Source organism: Thermobia domestica, chromosome 7 (genome assembly GCF_964235325.1).
Source record: "Thermobia domestica chromosome 7, izTheDome1.hap1.1, whole genome shotgun sequence".
Taxonomy (NCBI): domain Eukaryota; kingdom Metazoa; phylum Arthropoda; class Insecta; order Zygentoma; family Lepismatidae; genus Thermobia; species Thermobia domestica.
Genome location: NC_137460.1, coordinates 25099595 through 25126213, shown reverse-complemented (window position 1 = coordinate 25126213; position 26619 = coordinate 25099595). Strand labels below are relative to the sequence as shown.

Genomic DNA, 26619 nt, shown 5'->3' with positions numbered 1-26619 from the left:
TGAAAACCTAGGAAACACCTCAGTCAGGATGCCTAGTCTGAAAAAAAAAACTGTTACGTCTTTCGACCGAGCGTCCCCACCGGGAATCGAACCCCGAACCCGACGCACGAAAGGCAAATACCCACGGGCACAATGTTATTCACCATAAACTCATGCAGTCTTAGACGAAGGACCCCTTCCATCAGAGGTAAGCACTCTATCACTTTCATTTCTAAATTCAACTAATAACAGTTTCTTATTTAACTCTTCCTTACACTCTGAATTCCTACCACACTTGAGACGGAAACGAACAGAAGAATATTCAGGACAGTCAAAAACAAACGTCCATGCTATTCAATGGGTCTCGAACTCCTGATCATCAGCCTAAGCTTAGACAAGTGGTTCTCAACCGATGTGTCGCGACACACTGGTATGTCACGCAGTCTCCAAAGGTGTGTCGCGAAATTTCAGAATTTAAAGCTCATGAAGAATTTAATAATAAGTAGTTAAAATCGAGACAAACTGTACCAGTCAACACCTCCAGCGGTAGCAATAATGATTAGTACTATATAGAGTCATTATAACAACTACTTGGGTTCACTATAATAATAGTTATATTATTATTATTATTATTATTTATAATAAAAATATCAAACTATTGTATCGCGATGTCCTAAACGTTCAGTAAACTGGGTCGTCAGACAAAAAAGGTTGAGAACCACTGCTTTAGACTAGGTTTGAAGAAAAGAAATGAAATGAAGTATCTAGTGTTACGTTCAACGGTTATGCCCTTAAGGCTAAAGAAGACAGGTAATTCATAAAACTGAGTAAGTATGAAAGAGCTGGTGGAATGAGAATATAGTAGAAAACGGGAGAACCTCGGGAAAACTCACAGACACGATGTTGTCCACCACAAACTCACTAGCCTGCGATCGACCCCTCGCATTAGAGGGGAGCACTCTATCACTGAGCCACCATGTTCCTGCTGTAGATCAACCATGAGAACTTCGACTAACGGCAGAAATTGAAACTAAACTTAAAACAGTATATCATCATCATCATCATCATCGTCATCATAGGTATTCTGCCCTTACTGGCAGGTCACTTGCCGCAGCTGAGAAGCTTCCATGCTCCACGGTCCTCGGCTAACCTCTTCGTCTTCACGTATGATCTTTCTGTTTTAATATCATCCATTAATTGTAGTCTCCTTCACCCCCTCCCTCTCTTTCCCGTCACCATACCCTCTAGGACGTCTCTCATGATACAATCTCTTCTTAGGCAATGCCCCAACCAGTTTCTCTTCCTCTTCCTAGTAATATCTAAAAGTGTCCTTTCTCCCCCACCATTTCTAATACCCTCTCATTCGTCATTCGCTCGACCCAACTAATTTTCTCCATTCATCTCCACACCCACATTTCGAAGGCTTCCAACCGTTTTTCATCACTTTTATGTAATATCTATGTTTTCTCTCCATACAGTAAAATACTCCACACCCAGCATTTTATAAGTCTTTTTCTCAACTCTTTATTTAAGGTCCCACAAAACAAACTTTTCTTCCTCCTAAAGGCTTCTTTCGACATTTCTATTCTTGTTTTTATTTCACGTTCGCACTTCATGTCATGACTAAGAATACTACCCAGACATCGAAAACTATTCACTTTTCTATTTTCTCCCCTCCTACTTTTAAATTTGACACAGACTGCTTTGTTGCAATCACCATGGATTTTGTCTTGTGTGAAAGTATAACAAGGCATTAGATAATCAAATGCAAAAGATATTAGATAGACATGACATGTTCTAAATAAACTACTGTTTATAGTTACTAATGGAATTTTCAGTCAGCTTATAAATTCTAATTATTTCAGTGCCACAGCCATCAAATCATTGCAGAAAAGAGTTATTCCTGTGACTGAATCATTCTGTGATACACATTACTTATGTATTTTAAAGTCCACGCAGTTTATCAAGTTAATTATCAAAGTTGTATATAATAATAAGAAGAAGAAGTATCACAATTAGTGAAATATCAAGGTCTGAGGAACGAACAAAGTTAACACAGAATTTTGTAAATTGTTTTATCTGACAAAAGTTTTTTTGGATTTTTTTTCCTGTTTCGTAATTCCATTAGTGTAGTTAGATATCTATACTAAAGGTAGGACACTATCTTTCTATAAAAATGGGTTGGCCTAGGAAACATGCGTGGCAAAATACATAAGTAACGATATTTGCATTTAATCGGTCTATGCAACATGGAAATACACGTGATCATACACATGGTATTAAGGACTATAAAAGCTATGAGGGATTTCATGGCCTAACGCCAAAGATTTTCATTAGATCCTGATAAAATTTGTAAGAGAAAGTGTACTACAGAAAAAGTAATCAAAATCAGTACATCTGCGTTGAAGTTATACATGAGCATGCCAGGGCTCATAGTGGTCTCCCGTCTCTTGTAAATAGTTGAAAAGTGACCAAAAGCACACGAAATGTGACCAAAATCTCATCATGCCCCTTTTTTCCTTTATCAATTTCACCATCACCTCTCTCTGTTTGTTGGTTTGTTTCACCTTTTCTTCTTTACTTCTTTTTGAGCTTCCTCCTTTCTTAGGTTTCCTAAGTATGTTTTGTAGTTACGGTAAGCAGACTTAGCAGATGTAAGAAGCTTCTGAGTAAGTGGAACCAGTTCTGGCCTATTTCCGAATTTCTTCATCCCAGACATTATATTTAACTTAGCATTGAGAGTTCTCAAAGCCATGAAATATTCAAATTCATCACCTACTCTTATTAAGAAGAACATACAAGAAGCATAACACAAGACGAACATGATGAACCCACCCCCCACATACACACACAACGCTGAGCGGAGCGTTAACTATTACGAGAGAAAATTAAAAGACTATTATGATAGAAGAAAGAATACACACAGAAGGGTTCTCAACCCCGCATCCACCAACCATCCACTGTGCTTGAGAAAGAATAAGAGCTGAAGTGAGAATAAAGCTGACTGTTTCACATGTGGCAGCAAGTACTGAAGCTTTCAGAACAGTAATGAGTAACAAGTTTCTGCCTTTTCCCATTTATTTTTACATTTTTCTTAGAAAACTGCCAATGCAAAACATAAATCACACGAAAAAGTCACTTTACTTCCCAAAAAAGGAACTTTTAGTGACAAATTTGAAAGAAAGTAACTTTTAGTGGCCAACTTGAAAAAAAGTAACCTTCAGTTAAAAAAAAAAAAAGTGACTCGCTATGAGCCCTGGAATGCGCACAATTAAGTCGATTAATTACGATATTAACACTATCAAGCATTGAAGAGTTCCATGGTCTGGCTCCGATGACTATTGTTAGATCTTCCTGAAATTTATGTGGTACAACCGAAGACACGAACATTTAAAAAAAAATCAAAATGGGTTCACTTATGTCAAAGTTATGCTTGAACATATCCAAACATATATGTATACAGGGTAGGCGAAAAGTAGTTCCCTATTTTGAATTGTGAATTCCTATTAATGTCATGTATAGATAGGAATGAAAGTTTTCTTGTTTCACAGGTTAAAATATGACATTTTTTTTTTCAGATTCTTTGAAGCCGCAGATATACCAAGACTATTAAACATTGAAGAGAGTGCTAAAATTACAGCAAGATTTGAAGTGTCGCAGTCTGTAATTCAGGACCAACGGTGGTGGAGGGATCAACATGAGTAGCAAGTTGATCTGGATGGTTGATAACTAAAATTTGCCACAGAAAATTAATGACTATACCGGAAGCGTCGTAGACATTAAGAGATAAGGTAGGCGCTCCCCCTCTATTTCGCCATCAGAGGAAAAGGTGGCCACAGTGAGGGACATGTTCGAGCGAAGCCCTTCAAAACCAACAAGACAGAGTGCATGAGATTACATGCTATTCTGTGCATGTATTTCTCAAGAAAGAGTTACATTACAGAACATGAAAGCCACATTATGTCCCAAAGTTATATCCAGATGATTGCAATAGGTACGTTTAATTTTGTGAAATGATGCTCGCATAGTATGAAGATCATCCACACCTTTTTGAAAAAATTCTGTGGAGCGATGAAGTTGTGTTTCAATTAGGGGAGGGGGTCGTTAATCATCATAACAGCCATTATTGGGTAGGAGGTGGTCACAAAGAAACCACTGAAAAAAATGCAGGGCAAGCCGAAAGTGACAGTGTGTTGTGGATTATTGGACCGCATCTGTTGAGATACACTATCAACGCTGAAAGAGGCCTGGAAATGTTAGAAATTTTTTTATGGTCTACAATTTCTGAATGGAACAAGTCATATAAACTGTTATTTATGCAAGATGAAGCTCCGCCTCATTAAGGGTTGATATTTTTAAAACAAAATGTATAAAACAAGTGTTTAAAACATGTTTTAAACCAGGGCTGTTGTTTCATTCAGTTAGTTTTAAACACATTGTTGTACGAGGGTGGTTGAACATGTTTAAAACAACTAAAATATCAGATTGAAGAAGCTAATTTAATTTTGCAACAAACACAACCCATCCTCCGCACGATTTTACATGAATTAAATTACAAGCAGAGATATCCTAACTACACAATATATAAAACTACACGAACTGACATAAAATATTGGCATGATTGTAGCTTTTTGGGACTAATCAACAGAAAAATTGCCAAAAGTGAATATTCTCTTCTTTTTTAGGGGATCTACAGGGAGCATGAAGAAATTCTCCATGTTATTTAAATGGGCTTCTTTTTTTTCACTTATAATCTCATGTTTTAGGTATTTGGAATTGGAATAAAAACTTAAAATTCGGTATGTTTGTACGTTGTAGTTAACACTGCCTAAGTAAAATACTAAAAATAAAAATGTTCAACTTTGGAGTGGTTTAATGGGGAATTGAAAACTCTTCTCCATGTTATGTATATGGGACACCTTTTACACACCAAAAAAAAAAAAAAAATGAAATGAAATGAAATCTTTGAGTTTTACGTCCCACGCTTATGCCGGTTAGGCTAAAGGAGACGGTGATGATGAGTAATGAATGGAATGCTGGAATGAAGAAAGTGGGAGGAAACGGGAGAACACCGGGGAAACCCACGCACACGGTGTTTGTCCACCACAAAGTTCACTTGGCGGGAACTGGGATCGAACCCAGGACCCCAAGCACCAGAGGTGAAGGCTCTACCAGTGAGCCACCGCGACCCGACTTTTACACACCAAAATTATTGGGCACTTCCTGTACGGCTACAATAATTAAATTTTATATGATCGTAGTTTTTGGGAGGCTAACCAACGGAAACATTGTCAAAAGTGAAAATTTTTAAGTTTTAGGAAATCTAAAGGGGCGATGAAAAAATTCCCCATGTTATTTAAATGGGTCTTTATTTTTACCTATAATCTCATATTTTTAGGTACTTTAAATTGGAATAAAAACTTAAAATTTGGTATGCTTATACGTTTTCTTAGCGTTAACTAAGCAAATCGCTAAAAATAAAAATTTCCAACTGCAGAGTGGTTTTATGGAAAACTGATTTTCTTCATATTATTATACGGCAGTGTTGGGCAAAATCAATTGAAATCAATTGCAATTGATCAATCAATTGAAAGTAATTGCTCTGAAAATCAATTGCAATTGATTTCAATTACAATTGATTTCAATTTGTAATTGACAATTAATTTCAATTGCAATTGAATTCAATCATAAAATTTGCAATTAAATTTTCGTCAATTGTTAATTGTTAATTGGTCACCAGGCAATTGAAACTTTTAATTGTTAATTGTCAATTGCAAAGGGTGCAATTGAAACATTCAATTGTTAATTGCAATTGACAATTGAAACTTGTAATTGTTAATTGTAATTGTTAATTGCAATTGAAATCAGCAATTAAAACTGAAGATAAGAAGATGTGTGTATATTGTATTGTCAACTCGTTACTGTTTTACATATTTCAAATAAGGTACTTATAAGAAATGCTGGATACCTACCATCCTTTTTCCCCCTGCAGGCACGTAGCCAAGGGGTGGGTCCGGGGGGTCCGGACTTCCCCCCCTTCGAGACCAGAAATAAAAAAATAAGGAAGGATGAAACAAAAAGAGACAAGAAATAGGAAGAATCATCGTTAAAAATAAAGATAAAATATAAATATAAAAATATAAAGATAAAAATAAAGCTAAAAATAAAAATAATTCTTTATCATCGCTTCCCTGTAGTATCTAACATGTTATTTCAGGAACGGTTTTCTACTGCTCCTTTAACTTGTCATTTGGAACAGACAGTAATTGACTGAATAATGAAAACAAAAAGTTATTTGGAAAACAAGTCCTGTTAACATTTGATTCAACAGAGAAAGGAACGCAGTTATAAAATATTTTACAAGACATTATTGGATACGTACTTTTTTTAAATAGTTGAGGTCATAATGAAAGGAATATTATTATATTTGGATGAACAGAAGAAGGAACGTAGATATTGTATTTTTTTTTTAAATATTTTATAAATATTCTTTTATTCGAGATTTCTTCATAGTTTGTTACTAAAATACTGTACTTACTAACATGCATGGGCACCGATCCTGGGGGCCCTACCCCCCAAAGCTCATGTGGGGCCCCCTTGTTATATTTATGAATATACAATATGTTGGCATAATTTGAATGCAACTTGTCGTAAAATCCTCGTATATGCCTTCTGCATCTGAATGGACCCCCCCAAATTTACAGAGAAATCGGCGCCCTTGCTAACATGTCCTAATTTTAAAGTCTTAACAAACCAATATATGTTGCTAGTAAAATAGTTTAAATTAATCAAGCACCTGGTGTGATAACCACAGTATTTCATATCAAACTCCCCCCCCCCATCACGAAATCCTGACTAAACGAACCAATATATGTTACCAGTAAAATAGTTTAGAATAATCGAACTCTGGTGTGATAACCACAGTATTTCATGTCTCGGACCCCCCTATTACGAAATCCTGGCTACGTGCCTGCCCCCTGGGAAGAAAGCCGTGAAACTAAGTATTTTTTTAAATATATTATGTTTATGGTTCTATCCCCCTCGAAAGAACTCTATATGCCCGTCATGCATACAATAGGAATGAGCACGACCGAGTTCGAGCGAGGTTTCTTTAAAACTCGACTCGACTCGAAGCAGACATCTTTGAGTTCGACTCGACATCTCGGCTCGAAAAATTTCCCCCAACTCGACTCGAATTCGGATCGAGTTTCCAGTCAAGTCGAGCCAATTCGAGCTAAATCCTTTGTGTAGTTCCAAGTACTACTATCTTCAAGTATCCTACATAGACAATATAATTATCAATGATACTACTACTACTACTATAACTAATTATTATTATAACACCATGTACCTGTATAAACATGGAATATAGGCGGTTTGTATCAGAATACTAAAAATTAGTTAACTGTCGATCTCGGTAGTCAAGAAATCTTCAGGAGGCAAGGACATCGGTCACGAGGTTCTTGGCTTGAGTTCAGGAGGAGCAAGTATTCGGGCTCGAGCCAAAAATTGTTAGAAGTTATGGGACTCCAGCCAAACATGTTTAAAACTGCTCGACCCGGGTTTAGGGTTGTCAACGACTCAAGCGGCTCGCTCACAGCTCATTCACTTATCGAGGCGAACCGAGAAGTGAGCCGAGCCAACAGCTCATCCAACAGAGCCAGCTCGAGCCGAAGGCTCACACGAGCCGAACCAAACCGAGCTGATTGCTTACCCCAACCGAGCCGGTTCGAGCCATTGGCTCAGTTAAGCTAACTCGAACCCAGCCTATGGACTCGTTTCAACGGAACTGGTTCGAGCCATTGGCTCCAATCGAGCCGAGTCGATAACTCGCCTTTACCGAGCCGGTTCAAGCCATTGGCTCAATTGAGCCCAGTCGATGGGTAATCCCAACCAAGCCAGCTCAAGCTGTACGCTCAGTTGAACCGAGCCGGGCTGGTTGACATCACTATTCCGGTTGGGCTTCTACTTTGGCTAAAAAATTGGACCGTGCAGTTCTCAGCTTTGATGGTAAGAACTACAAAAAATTATATGAAATCTTTAGTTTTACCTCCCACGCTTATGCCGGTTAGGCTAAAGGAGACGGTGATGATGGGAAATGAATGAAATGAAGAAAGTGGGAGGAAACGGAAGAACCCCGAGAAAATCCATAAGCACGGTGTTTGTCCACCACAAAGTCCAAACTGCGCGAGCTGGGATCGAACCAGGGACCTCAAGCACCGGAGGTGAACGTTCTACCACTGACCCACCGCGCCCCCTGGTAAGAAATACAGTATATACTTATATTGGTGCTCACGGCGTCATTAACTTGTTCCACCACCAACGAATTTCGAGATACTTTGTTTTGCATCTTTTGTGTCGCTTTGTGCGCCTATTCCCACATTTTGTGCATCACCGGAAGTGGGTCAAAATGGGCCTACAAATATGACGGAACAAATTATTGCTCTACCGCCACCAATGAATTTCGAGGTCGTTTCCTTCACATCGTTTTGTGCCGTTTTGTGCGTCTACTTCCGTTTTGTGCGTCACCAGAAGTGGGTCAAAATGGGCTTCCAAGATGGGACGAAAATGACCAAGAGTTCCGCTACTATCAAATTTCAAGGTCGTTAATTTCACACCGCGTACCCTTTTGTGCGCCTATTTCGACGTTTTGTGCGTCACTGGAAGACGGTCAAAATGGGCCTCGTAGGTGGGACGAAAATGACCCACTTCTCCGCCACTACCGAATTTCGAGGTACTTCCTTTTGCATCGACTACTGAATTTTCGTGCTGTTTCGTGCCCCCATTTTCACGTTTTGTGCGTCACCAGAAGTGGGTCAAAATGGGCTTCCAAGATGGGACGAAAATGACCAAGAGTTCCGCTACTATCGAATTTCGAGGTCGTTAATTTCACACCGCGTACCCTTTTGTGCGCTTATTTCGACGTTTTGTGCGTCACTGGAAGACGGTCAAAATGGGCCTCGAAGGTGGGACGAAAATGACCCACTTCTCCGCCACTACCGAATTTCGAGGTCCTTCCTTTTGCATTGACTACTGAATTTTCGTGCTGTTTCTTGCCCCCATTTCCACGTTTTGTGCGTCACCAGAAGTGGGTCAAAATGGGCTTCCAAGATGGGACGAAAACGACCCACTGTTCCGCCACTATCGAATTTCAAGGTCGTTAATTTCACACCGCGTACCCTTCTGTGCGCTTATTTCGACGTTTTGTGCGTCACTGGAAGACGGTCAAAATGGGCCTCGAAGGTGGGACGAAAATGACCCACTTCTCCGCCACTACCGAATTTCGAGGTCCTTCCTTTTGATCGAACAAGTGAATTTTCGTGCTGTTTCGTGCCCCCATTTCCACGTTTTGTGTGTTACCAGAAGTGGGTCAAAATGGGCTTCCAAGATGGGACGAAAATGACCCACTGTTCCGCCACTATCGAATTTCGAGGTCGTTAATTTCACACCGCGAGTAGAATTGAGGCTGGATAGACGGCCGAGTCAGCAAAAAATTATCTTGTTTTCCTAGAAATCGATATCATTTCCTGGAATTGGGAGGCAAGTTTCGACAAGCCTTTAGTTGCTATGTTCATAGCCTTTTACGGGTAGTACAGAAGCGCGTGGGAAAATTTTGGTTTATTTGAATCCCCGTTACCCCCTACTCCTCTTTAGTTGCTATGTTCATAGCCTTTTACGGTTACCACAGAAGCCCCGTGGGAAAATGCTGGTTTGCTGTTGCTATGCTCATAGTCTTGGACACCTGCTAGATGTAGAAAACAAGATAAAACATGAATTTTCGTGTTCTTGTCGTTTATTGGTTAATAATTTGAATCCCCAAACCCCTCACCCCTCCTGCGAAGAGCGTAAGCGGAACGTATGTGCTTGTGTAGATCATTCTGTTAGCAGCTGTTGCAAAGGAAGAAACGTCAAAAATTTTAAAGATGTCATCGTCAATGAGTTTATTAGATAAACTTAATAAGCCATCAATGGTACCCTTTACAAAAATGCGAGATTTGGAGATTGGAGTACCATTTCGTATTGTAAACTGTGAGATAATTACAACGGTATATGGTAGGAAGGCCTGTGTGACATTTGAAGGAGGTGAAAAAGTGATTTTACCTGGACGTTGTACTGAAAAATTGGAAGCAGATAATGGTGCATTATTAACGTATTTACAAAGTGGAAATGTCTGTTTAATATATAAAGGAATGAAGATTAATGTATCTGGACGTAACATGCACGATCTTGAATTTACTGAACTGGTTTACTCATCGTAAGTGTATGGTGCCATGTACAAACAAGATGAAACATGAATTTTCCTCTTCGCCCCTCCTCTTCATGCATGCGCAGTCATCTGTATGCATAGTGTCGTTATTCTGTACTGACCAGCGACTGGAGTAACATGTCTTTGAGTGCTTGTGCGTCAACTATGGATATCAAAAAAGAGTACTTGTTAAATGTTGAATATGGACTTAATTCAATGAAAACCAAATTAATTTGCATTGGACTGGATAGTGATACATTTGAACCAGTGATTCGTGTTGGCAAAGGACTTGTGTTTGGAGTGGAGTTAAATTTGGCAGAGTGGGAGAAACTTGTACATTTAACCCCATTTGTTAAGGACTATTTAAATTCTCAAGTGGAAATTACATTTATAAAATCTCTTGGTCGAAAAAACGAACTGGTGGTACGAAAACTAATGGGTGAAAAATTAGTGATGTTAGAGAAGAAAGGAACACTTCATGCTCCTCGAAACACTGTGTACTTATCTTCAAGTGATTGGCTTTATTTCTTGAAAATATTACCGTGTATTGAACATGCTGTGAAAAACAGTAAAGTTTGTAGTGTTGTGCTACGTGAATATTTTGACTTGTGTACAGATACTATTCGTAATCATGTACAATTACAGTGTCTTACATGCAGAGGACTTGCCGGAATCCATACCTGTGTAGATGAACAGAGTATTATTAATGGTATGAACATCAGTTTTCCAAGTGTCTCTCTTGATAAGAACAGTGATGTGAACATTGATGGTGAACGATTAAAATTGGAAATGAAAGTATTTTGCAAACAAAAACTTATAGATTCAATAATGGCTGATTTATTTGATAGTGTATCGACACAGCCATGGTGGGGGGAAACCGAAACTCAACCTTCGGAGGGTATCAATGAAGTGAACGACTCTTCATAAAGAAGGAGAAATTGATTTGTTTTTTCATGTATACGAAACAACGTAATATCAAATGTAATAAAAATATATATATAGTGGAAAGTGAAATGTTTTATTTGTGTGTGTGTGTGTGTGTTTTGTGTTCGTTTCATACACCTCAATATGTTAGGATTTTAAAATTTTTTATAAGAAAAAAATCCTAACATATTTTTTCCTCGTATATTATAAGTGATACGTATAATAATAATAATAATAATCATAACGAATTCAAATTCTTGAAATGAATGTTAAAATAGAAATTAGTATTTGAAATTATTATTATTATACAACTTTGTCTTAAGTATGATAGGACTTTTTTTTAATTTTTAAAAAAAGGAACTCAAATAATTAATATTAAAATTTTAAAAACAAAAGTCCTATCATAATAATAATAATAATATTGAATTCACATACTTGATTTAATTTACGAAAGAATAACTGATTAAGTATTTGAATTCATTATTATTATTATGTAGTTATATGATTACATCATTGAATTAAAAATCAGTTTTAGAATCTTTTTTTTTAAATCACTATGAAATTCTTTAATTCAATGACTTAAAAACATGTTTTATGATATGTGTATTTAATTACATAGCTGACATAAAACATATTTATTTATTAGGAAACGGAGAAAATAAGAAATAAAACATTTGTTTTCAAAGAGAAAAAATAATACAAAGTGTTTATTGTTGATGAAACTATTTACACAATTAAAACGCCGGTAAGTATAGTACATTTTAAAAAGAACGTTAGATTTTGTTTCCATTGTCCATGTGTTGATAACTTTACAACTGCCATATACTGTTCACTGATGATACTACTGCTGTTGATGTTGGTGATGAAACGTAGATAGAGGTCAATCTGAACATTGAAGATGATGTCCATACACACGATGACGATCTTTTACTCTCTGAAATGAAAAAATGAAAAAAACAAACTTAAAATTTATTTTATCTATAATCATGAACAAATAATAATACATACAAACACATTATAATAAAGAAGAAGAAGAAATGGCTACCTGCAATAATATGAAAAGAAAAGCAATCAAAACAAACGAAGAAGAAGAAGAATGAAGACATGATTACCTGTAAAAGTAAATACAGCAAACGACGATCATTTTTTTCTGGAGTTGATGAGAAAGTGTAATGAAATTCATTTAATGACTTTCCTTTAGCTTTGAAGCATAGGAAAAGATATGAATAATGTCCACATAGGGATGATTTTACACTTTGAATTTGTTTATTATTAAATGTATAAGAAGTGGAATTTCTACGTAGAAATTGAATATGATGCATTACATATGGAGGAAATCCAAATGTATCGAAGTAGTGGGCACGGCCATCAGTATGAATATATACGGAAATCCAGTGTGTGCCAAGTTTGTTCGAGGGATCTGTATTTATGATGATAGCTGCAGGTAGTGGAACATGTGCTGGTAATTCATTGGCTGCATATACGCCAACGAAATGATTGTGAAATAAAGAATTTGTTTGCAAAGCATTTAATAAATCTAGTGTAGAGGACATCATGTATAAAAATGCAGACATGTACATATATGATATGATATTTAAATAACGTACCTTTAAAAATCCATGATGATGTTCCTCTGATGATCCACTTCTAAGAGAGATTGGAATTCTCCATACACAATGCAGGAGATAGGTGCTGGTAGAGGCTTCGTAAAATGAACTTCCAGACGAACACACCCATGACGTATAAGATTCCAATGCTGCACAGCGCTGGCTTCTCCATCTTGAGTAATGTCGAAAACAAAGATAGTGTATCCTTGAGGAAAGTCAAGGCGAGGAATATTGTTGCCATGATTTGAAAAGTGAATGCCTGATCCACAGAATAAGGTATGATATGAGGAAACATAGAGGTTGTTTTCGAAAATTGGTTGTAATGGTTTTGAAGGTACAGGTTTTCCATCAATGTATAGAGAGAAGAAATTGATGTCAAAATGTTTGAAATGAAATGGATTTGAAGTTATTGTTCCTGTATAGGCATCATTTTGTGTAAACGCCACAATCACTCGAGTTGGTAATACTCCCATAAATAAATTATCTATTGTTTTTGATTGAAGATCCTTTGGAATGACGAACGACTTCATTTGCACTCTTGTGAGAGGATATTTGGCTGTTGTTGATTGTAGAAGCTTGTTATGTGCTAGTTTTATTGTAGGACTAACATTAATCTTTTTAATATGTAAAGCAGCGTCTAAAATGTTCACTTTAGCTTCAACAGACGCATCACTAGCGATGAGACAAAAGTTTGGCTTTGCAGGAATTAACTTGAGACGTAATTCTACTCCTTGGATTAAAAATTTATCTTGATTAAAAATATCACAATGAAGATGTCCAAGCATGTCGAATTTTGCACTTTTTTTTTGTTAATTCATAACGTTGTTGAAATCCTTTATTACCACTAGATGTTGCATCCATATGTCCAGCAGTATCTTGAAACCAGAATGCACATTGAAGATGAGTATTTTTAGCAGAATCATCATAATTTAACAGTTTTTCAATGTATGATCGATATGGATGATTATGAGATGGAAATGAAATCAGTTTGTTATTTAAATACACTTCCACTTCACTGAACATAGAATTTAAAAAGTCATTAATAGGAGCCACAGCTTTATCACTTTCACCAAATGCTGATCCATCAGGCTTAACGATTTGAGCTTCGATGTAAAGAAGAGTATGTGGTAGATCTATGTATTCATCACTTGTTCCTGGGATGACAAACTCTATAGGAGCATTATCAGCTAGTGAACTGATTGGTTTGTATGTAACAACATGATTATCCAATATACTGGTTTGCGTTGGTTTTGTAGAAAAAATATCTAGTTCACTTTTTACACAGTCGCAGGATTGATGATGTAAGAAAGCCATAATGGTGATGATTTAATCAAAGATATCGTGTGATAACTTCCTCTTCTTATAAGACTGATTTTTCTTTGTTTTCTGTGTACGTTTCCTCTTGCCCTTCTCCTTCTTCTTCTTGCGCTTGATGATGTGTAATGGTGAAGGGTTAAAGATGGAATGATGTGTAATTCTTCTTCTTTTCCTTCGTTGATATCCAGATCCTGTATTACAAAGGAAGTTTTTCCACATCCACTTGGTCCGGCAACAATACATGAAAAGGGATGTTTCCACGTCGTGTCCATGTTAAAGAATATGATCATTCTTTCTTCATACGTATATTTATAAAGGGCCTTATTACATTTCTCTTCTTCTTTTGTTGGAAGTAGTGTAGCCATATGGAAGAGTATCATATGAATTTGGAATTCTACGTCGTTTAATATAATTTATCTTATAAATTTTTGTTTCGGGCATGCTGACGATAGTATGGTCTTTCCTGCGGCAAATTTTTTTCTCATTGGTAATTTTGACTTCCGTGGGACGAGATTCTTCTTCTTCTTCTTCTGCATCCTCTTCATTATCTACTATCATTTTCTTCATTACATCAAAATTTAGGTGTTTTGAAGATTCATAGTTTAATGAAAAGCCCCGTATCTTGCATACTTGAAACTCCTTCTTCGTGCTGGGATCAAAAATACGTAAGCTGTAATTCTTCGGGCCCGCCGATACATATTCTGAAATATAGGCTTCTTTACCATATTCGAGGACTTCATTTGTTAAATCGCCTAAAAAGTCACCAGTTGGAATTGTACTTTCACCAGGTTTTTGCGTATAAATGACGGAATCAGTATCAAAATATAATACTCTTTCTTGTAGTTGATCTAAATATTTGTACAATTCTAATCTTGCTTGTGCTGTTGTGTATGCGGCTATGACAACATTTACTGTTGGTAGTGAAACAGGAACGTCATCGTTGTATTGCCAATATACATATAACATGTCATCATTTACTGGGAATATTTGATGAACATCTATATCATGAGATGTTAATTTTTCATATAATTCCTTGGGTTCATTAATAATGCTGACATGACCCATGTTCTCACGTTGACCAAATTTTCCCCAAAATGAATTTAGCATTAATTTAGCTAAACTTCTAAGTGCTGGATTATGTTTAATTTTGTTCTCATCTAGACGTATTCCTTCCTTTTCATAAAATTGCTGAATGTACTTCTTCTTTAATTCATCTGTTTCACACCATGCTGGCCATCCACTTGCTTCTGTTTTTGCTTTCAGGAAGGTGTTTATGTATTCTGCAAATAAGCCACCACTTTTTGTTTTTTCATCATATTGAACAACGTCATATGCCCATATTTCATGAATATCTATTATTTTGTATCCTTTTTCTAATGCCTTTCTTACTTCATCTGCTACCCATGTTCCATGTAGCACTCGGTCTTCATCGTTGTGATTACAAGGTGCTTGATTTAATTCATCACAACATGTACGGCAGAGTGGAAACATCAATCTATCATTTGATTTATAAGGGAGGACAGGATGAAACAGTTGTTTTGGAGGCAAAATACTGAGCTTAACTAATCCTTCTACTTCTTCAATGGTGGGAATATTTGAATCTCCAGGCAGATAGATAGTAGGATGACGAATTGGAAACTTCTTAGTCTTAGAGATAAAAGGATAAAGGGAAATAACATCTTTGTATTTTATGGTCTCTCCTTCAGATTCTTCTGCTTTATGATACAAACGTATGGCATTCACACGTCCTCCATAAAAAGCGTCACGAGGTTTTAATGGTGTTTTCTTTGTATACGGATGATTACTAACATACTTCTTCATCTCTTCATTTCCTGCCAATTGTTTTTTAAATTCACAACCCCATATTTCATGCACTTCACAGCCAAAATCTTTTAATTTTTGGATTTTCTTCTTTGTTGCTTCATATCGAAATTCCATGGTATCTGTAGCATTGTTATAGATGGGTTTATCTCTGTCGTTAGGGTAGCAGTAGATACAACCATGTGTGAAATCGCCTTCATACTCCCAGACGTGTATTTTTCCTGTGTTGGGATCTGTCCATACACCATCTACTTTCATTGATGCTATTCGTTTTTCCTTACTACGTGCAGCATTGGTAATTTGGATGTTTCTGGTTTTTTCTTCCCAAGCTATCCATTGTACTGCTTCAACTGATTGTACATCTCTCCATCGATATCCGTTCTTTGGTATGATACCAATTGTATTTTCCTTTAAGAAATTTCTACGATATACCAAATTACATGCACTGGCAATTGTAATACATTCAAGTAAGGGATTGACATTAGTTTCAGATTCAAATGTATTCATAAATGAAATACAGGCTTGACGTAATACCTCGACATCCTGTACACAATACTTGATGAGTTCTTCTTTCATTTTAAAGGTGTCGTTTTGATGTTCGGTATACCATTGGAGAAACTTGCGTCTTTCGTCTACTTTCATAGTATCTGCTCCGTAATATTTAATGTCTGGAAGCGGCCCTTCATAGGTTTGGTTCTCACGTCGATTAAAGAAGTGTGGGAAATATCCTTTGCACGATTGAAGCCCAAATGCACCACTTAATTTACTTAAGGGCATAGGAAGAAAGCTTAGTGAATCGATGAAGGTTACGTTTCCTATTTTAAGAGAGAGAATTTTTGCTCCATTCATGATTACTTCTGGAGTCCAATTCATCTTCTCAACCATGGTCTTAATGATGAAATGTGCGTCATATCCCTTTGAGTTATGGGCAACACAGATTACTGATTTAATGTTTGGTCGACGTTGTTGAAGATGTTTTAGAAAATCTTCTATTACATTTTCTCCGTCAAAAATATTTTCTCGCTTTCCACAAATGACACAATCATTCTTGATGTTGTTATCTTCATAACACTGGTAACATACATGTTGACTAACCAAGACATTAGGTATGTGTTCATATATGTTTGCGTCCTCATCTTCTATTTTCGTATCTTGTGTGCATTCAATATCATAAAACAGAATCATAGCTTTCTTCTCCATGATGATTTTTTCATTGGCTTTTTTCGATTTTCTTCTTTCATTCACTTTCATGTAACATTCATGATTGGGTGGTACTATAGCATAGCAAATGTTGCAATAAGTTTCTCCACATACGTGAGAACCTTTCTCTTTTACTACATAAATTTTCAAACACTGGGCACAACATTTCACAATGGAACATAAAGGCTTTCCATTTTGATACGGCGCTGACTTGTGATAGTCATAGCATGACTGTCCATAAAATTCTCGATTACAATCATTGCATGTAATATGGATTTCTTTAAAATCACATGGTGGCTTCTGATGACAACGAAAACATACAGCTGTACAATGTTTCAAATGTGCATGCTTGTTTTCATATTTCTTATGACAACTTTCACAATAATAACTACAGCTAAAACATGATGTCAAGCTTTCAATGACGTTGAAGTGGTTATCTATAAACAGTAAATTTAAAGCAGTTCTCTCGTTATCACTTGGTGGTGCTTCAAACATAACATCACTTCCTGAAAAACCCCTATACACTGTGATTTTATAATCCTTTAAATATTCCTGAAATTTACGAATTTCAGGAATTCCGCCACCATGGCTAAGATCTACATCGGCAGCTTCACACAGATTTTCTGCTTCTTTTTCTATGATATATTTACTTTGATGTTTTACATATCTATTGTATTCAGTTTGATTTCTCCCCTTGTATTTTTTCAGTCCTATGGCAACGATGATTGCATGTGCTAAACATCTTGTGCCTTTATTCTTAATTGTGATAATACCACGTTTTGCCTTTACATATTCTGCAGTATTCATAACATGTTGTTTTAATCCACCTTGTCCTCTTGGCATACGTACATGATGAAAATTCACAATGCAATCTTCATTTATAAGAAAAGCCGCATTACTTTGCAGTACTTTCTCATAACTTATCCATAGAACTTCTGCTGAGAGATTTCTTGCTTCTCTGAATGACAACCAAAAAGGGCGGTGTCCTTCTCTCTCATTTGTAATTGTTATTCCTACGTAATCATGCTGGTCCACATTACGTAGCAAATAATCTATTAGTGCCCGTAGACTTGCTTCAATTGCCGTAAAAGGGTTTTCATCTGCACGCACGGGGGCTAGACGGAATCGTAGCATTCTACCCTCCATATTGTATCTTCTGTATTGTCTTCTTCGTTCTTCTATTATATGAAATCTATTGTGTCCATCATTACGGTTGTTATTTCCGAATCCTACTTGTATATTTGAATTTCGTTGTGCTTGAAATACGGCTAGCAATTCGTCCATTCTTTTTTCTATGTCGTCTAAATCGACTTCCATTTCTTCGTGTTCTGCACTAGCCTCTGCTAATATTTCCATAATTGAGGGATATATTACTTCTTCTTCTTCTTTTCTGGGATCGGGAAACAAATTGTTAATCCAATTTTCTAGTTCATTCGTGTAAAACTTATCATCTTCTTCTTCTATCTTCATCTCTTCCTTATTGTAATCCTCTCCTATTATTTGGGAAAACGTGAGATTTAGCAGTTCTTCTTCATTTCTCCTTTCTTCGACGTCTTCTTCTGTTCCTTCTTGTAACCACTTTATAATTTCTTTAATACGGCCTGATGCTTCTTCTGTTATCGATCTATTGCTAGCACTGTTCAATATTTGTAATAGTTCTTCTTCATCATATTCTTCTTCTTTTTCTACTGGAATTTGAATTTCAATAGTTTCTCTTTCTTCTTCTTCTTCTGTTGCTGCTTCTTCTATTCTTTCTTCTATTTTCATTTGTTCTTCTCCGGCTTCTTCTTCTTGCATTTTTTCATGATGATCTATTTCCATTTCTTCTTTTGCGTCTTCTTCTTCTTCTTCTTCTTGCATTTCTTCTTCTTCTTCTTCTTCTATCCCGATTATGGCATTTATTTCACTTAAAAGAACTTGCGTTTCGTTATTTACGTCCACTACCTCTTCTTCTTCTTCAATGTCATTAATGAAGACCGTAATCTCCTTCAGTAAATCTTGCGTACTCTCTTTTGCCATTTTTCTTCCTCAGATGTATATATACGTAATGCAATATATGTAAATGGTATATGTAATAGTATATGAATATGAATATGATATATAATAGGATATATAAATCTTATTTAAATGGAATATATATATATGTATATAAATATTTTGAAAGGGTATATAAGCGTTTAAAAGAATATACGAGTAAGTAAAATGTGATATATATAAGTAATTAAAAAGGAATAATAATAATAATATCAACGGGAATAGGGAAAAGGATTACACTTATCTTTATTTGTATGCAACCTAAAATAAAAAAGAAATGAATTTTGTTACTTATAAATCAATATATATTAGATATATAAATATATACTATATAAGACAGAACTTTATAATGTCAATGAAATAATCTCTCATCATACCTTTTAAATATTTTTAACTTTTCTTCCTATTCCATGGGATGAAGAGTGAAACAAATGTATGCTCACAATCTCTTTCAAATGTATTGACTAATGAAGATATGTAGATTACACGGTCTTTTATACTTATTCTGTTTTAGAATTTTATCGTTAATTTTAGTGAACGCGAAATCCGTATTTCCTCCTCCTCCTCCTCTCTACACTTCTTTCTTTTATACTGTCATTAATTTTAGCGACCACAAATTCAATGCTATCTTCTTTACAACTTAACGAAAAGATGCTATTGACTTTCCCCGGAAAACCGTTTCTACATGTGTCTTACTTGTCTTATTCATATGCTCCCCTTTTTACGTGTAAGAATACCACCCCCTGGGAGCCCACAACTTTTTACCCCTTAGATGTTGTGTTACTGATTTCAAAGTGACTTTATTGAATACAACACCTTCGAAAACTATAGAATCGATACTAATGTTGTTTATTTTACGTGTATGAATATCACCCCCGGGAGCTCAACACTTTTTACCCCTTAGATGTCACGTTACTGATTTCAAAGTGTCTTTATTGAATACAACATCTTCGAAAACTATGGAATCGAAACTAATACTGTTTATTTTAAATTATTTTTTACGTGTATGAATATCATCCCCCGTGAGCTCATCACTTTTTTACCCCTTAGATGTCATGTTACTATTTTCAAAGTGTCTTTATTGAATACAACACCTTCGAAAACTATGGAATCGGTACTAATATTGTTTATTTTAAAATATTTTACGTGTATGAATATTACCCCCTAGGGAGACCCCGTGAGCTCACCACTTTTTTTTTTTTTACCCCTTAGATGTCATGTTACTATTTTCAAAGTGTCTTTATTGAATACACCACCTTCGAAAACTATGGAATCGGTACTAATATTGTTTATTTTAAAATATTTTACGTGTATGAATATTACCCCCAGGGAGCCCCTCGACAAGTAAACTTTATGTTAGATAATATTATTACATGAGTACTGTACTTTGAACTAAGGGGACTCGGTGAATCAGTGGTAAAGCGTTCACTTGTGATGCGATAGGGGACCTTGGTGATTTAGTGTCAACGTCTCATATAGCCTCGATGCTGAAAGGGACGCTATGACAATATAGATGAAAGAATTTTTACAAGTACTAGGGGGTCTCGGTGAATCATTGGTAAAGCGTTCACTTGTGATGCGATAGGGGTCCTTGGTGATTTAGTGTCCACGTCTCATATAGCCTCGCTGCTGAAAGGGACGCTATGACAATATAGATGAAAGTATTTTACAAGTACTTATTGTCTTTTCGAGTGCAAAATAATATGCGTTCAATACTACACAGAGGCTTGTAGTGTTTGAGCCCCGTCGCCCAAAGCTTGGACCTCTCCCAACAAAAAATTTCTTAATGCACGCCTGTGTACATAGCTAGTATACGAATTCTATAACGGGATTCTGAGCATTTTAGAAGAAATTGATGATAATAATAGGGAATATTTTAACTACTTTCGTCCTTTTAAAGTAATATCACATACAGCTTAGACTATAATATGGAGAAAACTGTATAAAGTTCAACTTCCTAGATCAACTTAAAGAAATGGAGAAATGTTCTCTTATTTGAGAATAGACAATTGTTTTAACTTGAAGATTTGTGCCCCATGTTGAAATCGTGGGGTTCTGTGGATCAGTGGTAAAGCGTTCACCTCCGGTGATTGGGGTCCCTGGTTCGATCCTAACTCTCGCCGTGTGAACTTTGTGGTGCATATAGCCTCGCTGCTGAACGGAACGTTAAACTCAAAAATCAATCAAGATCATATGACATAGGTAACGACATCCGAGATGAATAAGCAACACTAGTTTTGTAAAGTTTTAGATCTCAAACACTGTTTTAATATTACCTAAAACACATACACACATACATATCTTCGCTTCGTGTTGTCTGAAACCATGACCTAAGATAATGTTGACGCGACAGCTGGAGAACAACATTGAAATACAAAACATGTTCTGTTATCTTATTTTTCTGCTCTTTGCAAGTAGACATTGCAGATACAGAAACTCTCTCAGTTCGTTGACTTGTGTATGTGTATTTAACGTTAGATTTCACTCTTATTAACATTAGAAAATTATGAAATTAACTTCAGTGCCTCAGTGGTAGAGTGTTTACCTCTGGTGCATGAGGTCCCGTGTTCAAATCATGTCTTTTTTTCTATATACTTGTCATTAATTTTAGCGACCACAAATTCCCTGCTTCCTTTACAACTTAACGAAAAGATGCTATTGACTGTCCCCCGAAAACCGTCCTTATCATTTCATTTTTACGTTCCAGAGGGCACGGTGGCTCAGTGGTAGAGCGTTCACCTCAAGTGCTTGGGTCCCTGATTCGATTCCAGTTCGTGCCCTATGAACATTGTGGTGGACAAACATCGTATGCGTGGATTTCCCTTCGGAGTTCATCAGTTTCCTTCCACTTTCTTCATTACATCATTTCATTCATTTTTTCATTATCACCTCTCCTTCATTAGCCTAGTAGACGTAACCGTAGGACGTAAAAACTCGGTGGACAAACACCGTGTACGTGAATTTAATGCAACATTTCATTCATTCATTTCTCATTACCATCGTCCCGGCGGGAGCTCATGTGATTCGGATTCCACGTTAATCAGTAGGTCCACGTCTCATATAGCCTCGCTGCTGAAAGGGACGCTAAACTAAAATCAACTCAACTCATCAACTCATCATCACCGCCTGCATTAGCATAGCCGTCATAACTGTAAGACGTAAAACTTAGTGGTTCAGATTCCACGATAATCAGTAGGTCCACGTCTCATATAGCCTTGCTGTTGAAAGGGACGCTGAACTAAAATCAACTCAACTCATCACCATCGTCTCCATTAGCATAGCCGACATAGAAAGACAGACAGACCTTGATGGCTTTATTGTTGGACGTAAATCTCTTCATTGTTTAAAAGATTTCATTTACAAACAGAAAGACAGACGTATACATCATATTATCAAAATTAAAATACCAAGTCTACAGACACTTCTTGCGACAATTGCAATGCGAACCAGAAAACATTCAAGAATTTCATCTTATCATTTTTCTTAGAAGCATCATAGAAGTTCGCTTATGTGTTTTTAACTAGGGCAGTCTTGTTATCTCGTTGTAGTACGTATCATCAAAACATTTGACAATGGCATCTTATCTGTTGCTTTTGAAACTAAACCATTTTAAGATGTAGTTCAATGTACTAGCAAAACAGAGGAAGAAAGAGACTAACAAAACAGACATTCACATATGTGTCTGTGTGTTTTTTTTTTTTTAAATGTTAGAACATGAACGGAACTTTGAATAAATACACTTGTTCTTTCAACTGCCTTTATAACTAAATGAAGAAAGAACATATATATTTTACTTACCTATTTTAATAAGAACGAGCGGTATCACAAAACACACATACACTTCAGTTTTAGGTTGAAAACACAATCAATTGATAGGATTTAATCCTAAGAACTTAAAGCACAAAACACTCACTACAGTTTAAGCTGAAAACACAATCAATTGGTAGGTTTCAATCGTGGTAACTGAAAGGACTCTGATGAAGATCCGGTAGACGTTCAAGAGTCTTTGCGGGAGGTGGGGCGGGGCTTGGGAATTCAAATTAGCTAACCAATACAAGGCGACTAGAAAAGGCGTGTTTTTTCATGAACCTATAGCTGATGGTAACCCTAAAAGGCATGTTTCATCTTGTTTCTAGCAACATGATGTTCTCAAAGGCTATGAACATAACAACTAAACAGGAAGTGATATCGATTTACTTAGCATAGCAGATACCATCATGTGAATATTCATATAACACACTTCACACCCTACGTTTTAAACAATATGATATGCTATGAGAAGTTTTCATTATTAGAATTTGCTCAATCAATGGAATCCATTCGCAGGAGGTGTGGGGAAAGGAGTGTATAGGTATGTGTTTCGTTATGAGACTTATATCTGGTTTCATGTCTCACGTCTTTAAAAAATTGTGAAATACAATATTTACCTTAGCAACTAAGCCAATTTCGTGAGAGGATTTGATCATTTGACTATCACGTCTTCTACAGACACTTTGTGGGAATAGGGCCAAGGGGCTAATCAACACGATTTTGCATGAGTATGTGTTTCGTTATGAGACTCATATAGTGTGTCTCATCTCACGCTTTTAAAAAAAAAAATCATGACATATAATATTTACCTTAGCAACTAAGACCAATTTCATACAATCTGCTGAGAAGCTTCGATCATTTGAATATCATGTTTTCAGTTCATATTCTACAGTCATCTCGTGGGAATAGGATCAAGGGGCTAAATCGCTTATGCTCTTTGGCTTTCCAGGAGGAGTAGGGGGTAACGGGGATTCAAATAAACCAAAATTTTCCCACGCGCTTCTGTACTACCCGTAAAAGGCTATGAACATAGCAACTAAAGGCTTGTCGAAACTTGCCTCCCAATTCCAGGAAATGATATCGATTTCTAGGAAAACAAGATAATTTTTTGCTGACTCGGCCGTCTATCCAGCCTCAATTCTACTCCGCGTGCCCTTTTGTGCGCCTATTTCGACGTTTTGTGCGTCACTGGAAGACGGTCAAAATGGGCCTCGAAGGTGGGACGAAAATGACCCACTTCTTCGCCACTACCGAATTTCGAGGTCCTTCCTTTTGATCGAACAACTGAATTTTCGTGCTGTTTCGTGCCCCCATTTCCACGTTTTGTGTGTCACCAGAAGTGGGTCAAAATGGGCTTCCAAGATGGGACGAAAATGACCCACTGTTCCGCCACTATCGAATTTCGAGGTCGTTAATTTCACACCGCGTACCCTTTAGTGCGCCTATTTCGACGTTTTGTGCGTCACTAGAAGTGTGTCAAGATGAGCCTCCAAGGTGTGACGAAAATGACCCACTGTTCCGACACTATCGAATTTCCAGATCGTTACTTTCGCATCGTTTAGTGCCTTTTTTAAGTTTTCTGCGCCTATTTCTCGTCTTGTGCATCATCCGAGGTGAGTTAAACGGGGCTTTAAAGTGGGAGTTAAATGGCTCACTGTTCCGCCACTATCGAATTTCGGGGTTGGTTCTTTCGCATCGTTTAGTGTGTATTTTGTACAGTTCTGTTTGCTTACTTCCACGTTTTGAGCATCACCAGAAATGCGTCAAAATGGTCGATCAATGTGTGAGGAAATAGAGCCATTGTTCCGCCACTATCGAATTTGGAGGTCGTTTCTTTCGCATCGTATAGTGCCTGCTTTGTACTGTTTTGTGCTCCTATTTCCACTTTAGTGCAACAACGAAAATGGGTCAAAATGGCCTACAAGTATAGCGGAATAACTTAATGCTGTTCCGTCACCATCAAATGTCGAGGTCGTTTTCTTCACTTTTTTTTTTTTCATGATTTGTGTCGCTTTGTGCATCAGTGGGAGAGGATCAAAATGGACCTTGAAAGTGGAATGGATATGTCTTTTTCTGCCATATTTGTAGGTCGTCTTTGACCTACTTTCGTTGGCCTACAAAACGTGAAAATATGCGCAGTAACGGTAAAAACATGCACTAAACAATGCGAAAAAGCGACCTTGAAATTCGATACTGGTGGGAGAGTGGATCATTTTTCTTCCCACATTGAATGCCCATTTTGACCCACTACCATTGATTCGCAAAACGTGGAAATAGGTTTACAAAATGGTAGAAAACACGCACAAGATGATGTGAAGGAAACGACCTCGAAATCGTTCCTAACGGAACAGCATTAACTTGTTCCACCATATTTGTAGGATAACATTGACCCATTTCCGGTGACGCAGAAAACGAGGAAATAGGCGCACAAAACGACACAAAAATTTACATGTAATTAAGATAAATTTCCATTTAAGTTTGTAAGCTTAATTATATGGAAAATTTTATACATTTTTCCTTTACGTTGGTCTACTTTACGTTGATTTGGGACTTTTAAATTTTATTCAGTTTTCCATTGAAAAGTATCTATAATTCAACAAGGAAATAATTATTAATTATAATTATTATGTATATAATTGAATTCATTGTAATTTGTTCCATAACAAACACTTTACCATTTCGTACTAGCTGTTATGCCCGTTCTTCGCATGGATGAGATAAAATATCAATGTAATCGAACTGAACAACGGGAGAACAATTAAGAAACATTTCTAAAATTGGATATATTTTGTGTGAATATATATCCAACAACGTACATGTGTTTTCATTGGGAAGGCCGATGGGGGTTGAATTTGAACGTATACACTATCGGGGGTGTCACTATACGTCTGAGCAACCCCAATAAATATGGATTCGACACAAATTCTACTACTTTTACATGTCCCGGTGAACCACCCCTCAGACCCCCTTGGTTCGTATTGTGAAAAAATCTCCTCTGGCCCCCACCAACCCCCAACCAATACCGCGAAAACTATGAATGTGACACTAGCATCTGCCATTTTCTACTACTTTTTACATATGCCAGTAAAAGTCCCTATAATCCTCTGGTTCCAATTAAAAAAAAAACAATGCCTCTGGCCCACAGCCGATGGGGGCTGCATTTGGAAGTCAACGCCTGTGGAAGTATCACCATTCATCTCAGCGACAGCGAAAACTATGGATTTGACACTAATATCGGTCACTTTCCATTATTTTTACATGTCTCGCAATTCCCCACCCCCGGTGACTCCCGGCCCGCATACAATGGTGGCTAAATTTGAAAATAATCGCTAATGAAAGTATCACCATTGATCTCAGCCACCGCGAAAACTACGGATTTGACATCGGTCATTGTGGATTATTTTTACATGTCTCGTGATCCCCTTTATAATGCCCCCCTTTCTTAGCTGATGGGGGCTAAATATGAAAGTAAACGTGGTCTTGAGTTTCACCATTGAGCTCAGCTATCCCGAAAACTATGGATTTGACATTAATATCGGTCATTTTCGATTATTTTTACATGTCTCGGAACTCCCCCCTCTGGTGACCCAAGGCCCGCATACAACGGTGGATGAATTTGAAAGTAATCGCTAATGGTAGTGTCGTCATTGATATCAGCAACCGCGAAAACTATGGATTTGA

General features: G+C 36.8%; 2 protein-coding genes across 2 annotated transcripts in view; both read right to left on the bottom strand.

The window, feature by feature from the left end:
• The window catches only part of LOC145689926 (ATP-dependent DNA helicase DDX31), a 379619-nt gene that overhangs the window by 333623 nt on the left and 19377 nt on the right, over positions 1-26619 (bottom strand). The gene's annotated exons all lie outside the window — the stretch shown is intronic.
• Positions 11842-23452, bottom strand: LOC145689925 (uncharacterized). The gene is made up of 3 exons (XM_081764279.1): positions 22927-23452; positions 12757-19389; positions 11842-12083 (listed from the first exon to the last, which is right to left on the bottom strand). The coding sequence occupies exon 2, from the start codon at positions 19111-19113 to the stop codon at positions 14398-14400; it is 4716 nt and encodes a 1571-aa protein (XP_081620405.1). The 5' UTR covers positions 19114-19389; positions 22927-23452; the 3' UTR covers positions 11842-12083; positions 12757-14397.

What these genes read in the sequence shown, in the direction of transcription:
- LOC145689925 (XM_081764279.1), bottom strand. Translation starts at nt 19,113, where the DNA reads ATGGCAAAAGAGAGTACGCAAGATTTACTGAAGGAGATTACGGTCTTC.